This window comes from Sinocyclocheilus rhinocerous, unplaced genomic scaffold (assembly GCF_001515625.1).
Source record: "Sinocyclocheilus rhinocerous isolate Xijiao unplaced genomic scaffold, SAMN03320098_v1.1 scaffold632, whole genome shotgun sequence".
Lineage (NCBI taxonomy): Eukaryota > Metazoa > Chordata > Actinopteri > Cypriniformes > Cyprinidae > Sinocyclocheilus > Sinocyclocheilus rhinocerous.
In genome coordinates this window covers 219,558-226,935 of record NW_015639247.1, presented here as the reverse complement: position 1 = coordinate 226,935, position 7,378 = coordinate 219,558, and the positions used below count along the sequence as shown (strand labels likewise).

The window sequence follows — 7,378 nt, the reverse complement described above, 5'->3', positions numbered from 1 at the left end:
CACACACACACACACACTCACGCACGCACACTCACACACACAGTCACTCACACTCTCTCTCTCTCACACACACACACACACACTCACGCACGCACAGGCACACACACACTCTCTCACACACACACTCGCGCACGCACAGGCACACACACTCTCTCTCACACACACACACACTCACACACACAGTCACTCACACTCTCTCTCTCACACACACACTCTCTCTCTCTCACACACACACACACACACACAGTCACTCACACTCTCTCTCTCTCACACACACTCACGCACGCACAGGCACACACACACTCTCTCTCACACACACACTCGCGCACGCACAGGCACACACACTCTCTCTCTCTCACACACACACACACTCACGCACGCACAGGCACACACACTCTCTCTCTCTCTGAGACGTCTTATCTCAATTCTTATTCCAGCAGAGAATCAATCATCTAACCTCTGGATCATAAAGACTAGAATGAGTTCATGATTTCAAATTAACTACACATAAAAAGACAAATAAAGGAAAGGCAAAGAGAAAGTGAGAAATCTTTGGTTTTTATCCTTAAGAGGATTTCTGCTTTGGGAGCCACAAAATAAATCTATGTTTTTTCATATATTTCTATATACTCCTGGAATATAGTGTGTTTTCTGACTAAAGAGGAGAAACGGAGGGCTGCACAAAAAACGCTGATGAATCTTTGGTTTTCAATCCTGCAGAAAATAATAAAGATGAACCTGAAGCTGCTCGCACGCAATCACTGATAAACGCAATATAATAAACCATACAGCGAGAGATGTAAAAATGTAAGCAGAGCAAAGAACAGAAACTGCTGATATTTTCATATAAAAACAATGAGACGCCATCAGTGAAAGGAGTTAAAAAAAGACGTTTGCTTTGGCAAAGAAACAGAAATGATGCTGAAGCGTGTCTGTACACAGTAGTATGAGCAGAGTCTTCAGATGAAGATCCTTGAGCATCAGTGCTGGAGGATTCCTGACCTCTGACCCCTGCTCCGTCAGATCGCCAGGAACACATCTGATAGGACAGACAGACGTGACCGAATCACACAGGTTAAATCAATTCAGTTGAACGAACTCGATTCAGAATCAGTTCACTCAGAGTTGGCTTGCATCTCTCGCCGGAACCCGTTAGTACTCGTTTAAAGCCTTCTAACCGTATTGATAAAGTGATGTCGAGTTCGAGTACTAGTTTAAAAAGTCTTCTGAAAGAACCTCCACCCAACACAACGAAAAAGATCTGAAATGCTTTTGGTTAGAAATCATCTACAATCGGCTCGTTCCACAGAGCCGCGAATAAAAACAACAGAAAGCCTCGTAGAAAGTCAATAGAAACTCTGTTACGCGAAACAATCTCTCGTCAAGAATCTGAAAGAGTCACATTTTTGGTTAATTTAGACGTTAGTTTAAGAAACTGATTAAGTTCCATCCTCCTTGAGCTTGACGATTGTTCGCAAGAGTTTTTGGTGATAGCACAGAATTGGGGTGGAGCCACACGCTCACTGCGCCTTCGAGGCCACACCCACACTCTTGGTCGTCGTGGCGACGTCACTGGTCAGCTGCAGGTTGAGAGCTCCGCCTCCGGCCCCGCCCGCCGACAGCAGATTGGCCGGCAGCAGAGAGAAGCTGGATGGGTTGAGGAAGAGGGGCGTGGTCACCAGGCTGGGGGCGGGGTTTCCCGCGCTAGTGTTGGCGAATAGCAGGTTTCCGTCGATGGAGGTCAGAGGAACAGCGCCGCCAGACGCCAGAGCTGATAAACACAAACACCACAAACATATTCATACAGCAAAATCATGACTTTCGTGTTTATAACTCCTCCATATCCTCATGTAGGCCTGGTCGATAAAATCGGTATTTAGTAACGATAAAAGATGTTTGCTGAAATGAGTGCTGTGTTTGCCTGTGATGAGGAGAATGTGAGTAACAAAAAAAATATTAGTCGAATTTGAAATAAAAATTTGCTTTTGAACTAGTGCTGTCAAACGATTAATCGCGATTAATCGCATCCAAAATAAACGTTTTTGTTTACATAATATATATGTGCGTACTGTGTATATTTATTACGTATATATAAATAGACACACATGCATGTATATATTTAAGAAAACGATGTTATGTTTATATATTAAATATATTTATATATATAAAATTTATACGTATAAATACATGTAAATATTTTCAAAATATATACTGTGTGTCTGTGTAATTATATTTGATAAATATACAGAGTACACACACATATATTATGTAAACAAAAACTTTTATTTTGAATGCGATTAATCGCGATTAATTGTTTGACAGACCTAGTATATATATATTAGGGGTGTAACGACTCACTCGTTTTCTCGACGCATCGATTACAAACCCTGACGATGCAATGCATCGATCCTGAAACATGGATTTTGATCGTGAATCGTCGATTTCGGACAGTAATCGATTTAAAACGCTAAGAATCGAATGAATCGCGATTTCTATAGCGATTCAATGCTTTCAAAATATATACACATTAAATGACTACAAGCAGGAATTAATGGAGAGCTTGAACAGTGTTCGTGCCTCGCATCTCTCCTTCACGCGCTCCAGTATTTATTATATTATATTGAGCAGCTGATGTGTGATGATCTCTGCTTAGTACTCGTGGCCAGTAGTTTTACTTTTGCCGATGGAGAGGAAAAGTTAAATACTATAGCTTGTTATTTTACGAAAATGAGATAAAGAAGTGTTCGCACTGAAAGAGAAGTGATCGCGCGCATTTTTGTTACTTGAAATAAAATAATTGTTAACTGCACTAAAATACAAAAACTTAAATTTTGAATTTGTGGAGGTTTATTCCATTTCACGGCGTCTCATCTGTTTTTAAATGCAATCTGTGTGATCGGCGCGTCGGATCTTTATATTAAGCAATGCATAAATACATGATGCTGTTTTGTTCATAATTGTTTATGCAATTTACAAAATTATATTTGATTTCATTTAGACGTTATGCACTTTTTTACAGACAGTTATTTCATTGCATTGAATAAACAATTGAACGCGCTGCATTATTTTGCTCCTGTTGCTTCGGGAAGCAAGCAAAACGTTTCCTTAACACTTCTGCACATTAAACATAAGAAAGGAGATATTTGTTTACATTTTATTTGGTGTTTGACTGTTAAAACCAAAAAAGTATTTGTCGTTAGTCTTAATAAATTGGTTAAATTAAAAATAAAGTGGTTAAATTTAAACCTTTTTTCTATTGCTCTTTGTTTTCAACAGGTTATAAAAAATGTGAGTAATTTTTGAGACCGAATGAGATGAAGCAGTAGTTACCCTGGATGGTGGCCAGCAGGTTGTTGTTCATCAGCGCAGGAGCCAAACTCAGCAGCGCCCCGCTGCACAAACACAAGAACCAGCTCGTTAACACCTCGTTAAGTTTGACTTCGATACGATACCTGACTGCAATGTCATGATACTACTACTGAACCCACACTACGACAAAAACACAGAACAACAGGAAAACTCACTTTGTTATTAATGATAAAAACATGAATGCAAGTAACAAAGTAAAGGGCAAATATAATAAAGACTTTGTTTTATTTTTTCCCAAATTCCATTTTTCTAGACTATTTTAATTGTTACATTAAAAAATATAAATCAAAAAGCATGTCTAATTAATTGAAATCATGAAACTTTCACAATTTAACAGCAATTTTTTAAAAGTTTAACAAAAGTAAAAAAATTTCAAGGCCCCGTGAAATAGGTTTTATTATTTTTTCTCAAATTCAGTTTTATTTTCCTGTAAATCTGTTTTTCATTAATGTTCTGGGCTCCATTTTAATAATTTCATTACATTTTAATAATCTATTTTGTTTGTTTATATTATTTATGTTACAATTTTCTGGTAAATAAATATTTAGTCTGGTAAATATTCCTTAAATATTTTTATTATTAGTAGTAGTACTATCATTACATTAAGTAATATATTTCTGTTAAGTTAAACCAAACTTTTATTTTGACGAGCTGCTGCGGAGACCTTTAATTAAGTTTGTGTGAATATGATATGACTAGTATAGTCTAGAATAGTTTTCTCGGTTCTAGAGATTATATTTATGTGTTCATGTAACACCGTGAACATCATGTGTTTAAATATGCAAATAAGGCATTGTCTAATTACATAGGCACTCATTTGCATATAGTTCCAGCACATAAATCTGAAGACTGGATAAATTCAGGTTCATTATCCTGGTTTGGTTTTGTCGTCATATTAGAGCTCAAGGTTTTTCCAGAGGGGTTTCTGGATTTCAGAAAATACCTTCAACAGCCAGAAAACAAACACATTTTCACCATGTTTTTAGGAGTAAAATGTCGTATAAATCAGTGTGAATGAAATGCGAACAAACCTTCAGAATATAGAGAGGAATAAATCTGTATTAAAATATATTGTGTATATAACATAAATGTGTATTCTGAATGTTTTCCTTCCTCTAGTCTGAAAGAAATCATGAAATAATTAAAATGCAAATTACATAAAGAGTCAGAAAATTACATTACAAATAAAAATCTTTGTAATATAAAATAAGTATTAAAATATATGTATTTTGGCTGTTTTCTTTCCTCTGGTTTATTTCTATCCCATAATACCCCACTCGCTCACCCTTGCGTCAGCTGCGACGGAGTTATGATCGCCGGGTTCAAACCCGCGAAGGCCGTCAGATTAGCTCCGCCCAGTCCTGGGCCCGTCACCAGCAGCTGCCCCGCCCCCTGCGTGACCGTCGTCGCCGTGGAAACCGCCTGCGCCGCGGAGGCCACTTCCTGTTTGAAAGCGGTGGCGGATGGGCTGAGCGAGGGTGATGTCATGATCGGAGCGGGCGTGGCCACAGCGGGCGCCATGGAGATGACGGAGGGCGTGTTCGACATCACCTGACCCAGAGCTCCGCCTACAGCACCGAGATATAGAGAGAGCGTCACATGACCCACGAGCTCACGCTAAATATGGAGGAAGATGGAGCTGTGACTGCAGGAGAGACGCACCGCTGAACGTCAGGTTAGAGATGCTGCCGCTGCTCAGAGAAACCACAGGACTGACCGTCAGTGTGCTCGTGCCGCTGGACACCTGAACACAGCCAATCACTCGTCAATAATCAATAATCACTCAATAATAATCAATAACACTGCACACACAGAAACTCTCACAGATCACAGGAAACATTCACACAAACACTTCAGCAGTTTATGCAGCATTTGTGGAATAAATATATTTAAAAAAATATTACTTTATTATTATAATATAAAATATTACATATTATATCAATATGATAAAATAATACTAATTATTACTACTTTTATTATGAGTATTGTTACTAAATTAAACTATTAAACAATATAATAGTAATATTTCTTATTTTGTTTAGTAGTTTTATTTAGTAGTAATAATAATCACAATAAAAAGCAATAATTATTATTTTGTCATACTGATTTTTATCAGTATTTCATATTTTTATAATAATGAGTATTACTAAAAATTATTTAACAAAACAGCAAATATTTCTATTTTATTATTTCACTGTATAATATAAAAAGTCACATATATATATATATACATATATACATACACACATACTACAAAAATTTACTATTTTTATTATAAATATTATAACTGAATGAAACTTAAATTACTTATATTATTTCACTGTAAATTAAAAATGGTTTAAGAAATATAAAATAATACTAATACTTCATACTTTTGTAACCCTAACACTTAAGGCGGTCTTAAACCGTGATAATGATTTGCTAATGGCCCTGATGCAGACAGTGATGTGGTTTTCTAAGGGTTAGTCTGATCTGGATCTGGAGCGACGCACCGCGGCCGAGGCGCTGCTGTAGATGGTTCTGAGGGCCGATCCGGGCGAGCCGCCGCTGCTGGGAGGATTGATCCGCTTCTCCTTCTGTCTGCGGTTACAGAACCAGACGCGCACCACCTCCTTCTCCATGTGCAGCTGATCCGCGATCAGTGTGATCTCCTCCGACGACGGCTTCGGACTCTGCTGCAGATCACACAATAACACTAAACATCACTCGCCAGCCCAGAAGAGCTGCCAGATACCACCGTGAGCTCTGCTGCCCTCTAGTGCTCACCTCCAGGAAGCTCTTCTCTAAGGCCAGACGGATGCTGGTCTCGATGCTGGTGCGCTTCTTGCGCCGGCGGTTCAGACTCTCACAGAGACCCGGAGACATCTCGCTCGCACTCGACACCACGCAGTCTGCAGACATGTGCTCTGAGAAAACACACATCCACCGCTTCATATTAGAAGTGCTCATTAAAGAATAATATTTCCAGTGTCCTTTCTAACTTTATAATAGCATTTTTAACCTTATTAGATAAATGCATCATCTTTTATGTCACATTCTCAAATTTAATCAATAAATTAATTCAGAGTATTAAGACACTTTAGAACAATTTAAATCCGTGTCATTTCTTGCAGCACAAAAGCTGCATTTAGATGTATTTAAACTGTTTGCAGCTCAGAAAACATTTACATATGCATAAATCATCTTATAAGCAGGATTATTATAGTGAACTTAAACTAAAGCTCAAACCATAAAAAATTCATTACTTGAAATAAAATAAATGTTAATGATTATACACACGCTCACACACTCACTCACTCACTCGCTTTCTCGCACTCACACTCACTCACTCACTCACACACTCACACACACACACTCACTCACACACTCACTCACTCACACTCACACACTCTCACACACACACTCACGCTCGCTCACACAAAAAACTTCATTCTGTGTGATTTATTAGCTTGTTTACCCGTGGGGACCTCAATTTCCCTCCCCACCGTGACACGAGTCCCCATGAGTCTGTGTGTAGTCAGGTTTAAGTCCCCACCAGGATATATAAACCTGTACACACACACACACACACTCACACACACACACACACACACTCTCACACACACACACACACACACCTCAGCTTGTTGCCAAAGCAACATTTTCTATTTTAATTTAGTTTAACTTTATGTACTAAAATAAACAAAAACTAAAACAGAAATATTTATTAGCAACTACATAGATGTTTTTTTAAATCAAAAACTACTAAAAATGACAAAAAGACACAAATTACTAAAGCTTTATTGAAAAAATAAAAACGGAAAATATTAAATAAAAACAAATTCATAATATTAATAAACCTTATATAGTATCTATAGGGCAGGACACCGGCAAAGGGTAAGTATCGCTTTTTATGTCTCCTCTTTCCTATTACTTGTTTCACTTCTGTTTCAGTTATTTATAACCGTTTCTTACTATGTGTCAGTAAGTTGTTGTTATTTTAGCATGTGTGTTTGGCTCCGTGTTATTT

At 37.9% G+C, this 7,378-nt stretch overlaps 1 protein-coding gene across 4 annotated transcripts in view; it reads right to left on the bottom strand.

Moving 5' to 3' along the window:
- Positions 1-343: 343 nt before the first annotated feature.
- Positions 344-7,378, bottom strand: part of pou2f1a (POU class 2 homeobox 1a) — a 21,082-nt gene continuing 14,047 nt past the window's right edge. For all 4 annotated transcript variants that reach the window (XM_016566631.1, XM_016566632.1, XM_016566633.1 and 1 more), the window contains exons 9-14: positions 6,136-6,275; positions 5,862-6,044; positions 5,032-5,113; positions 4,655-4,937; positions 3,331-3,392; positions 344-1,771 (exon numbers count right to left, since the gene is read on the bottom strand). In XM_016566631.1, the coding sequence (XP_016422117.1) occupies positions 1,521-1,771; positions 3,331-3,392; positions 4,655-4,937; positions 5,032-5,113; positions 5,862-6,044; positions 6,136-6,275 (1,001 nt within the window). In that variant the 3' untranslated portion in view covers positions 344-1,520. The remainder of the gene's footprint in view (positions 1,772-3,330; positions 3,393-4,654; positions 4,938-5,031; positions 5,114-5,861; positions 6,045-6,135; positions 6,276-7,378) is intronic.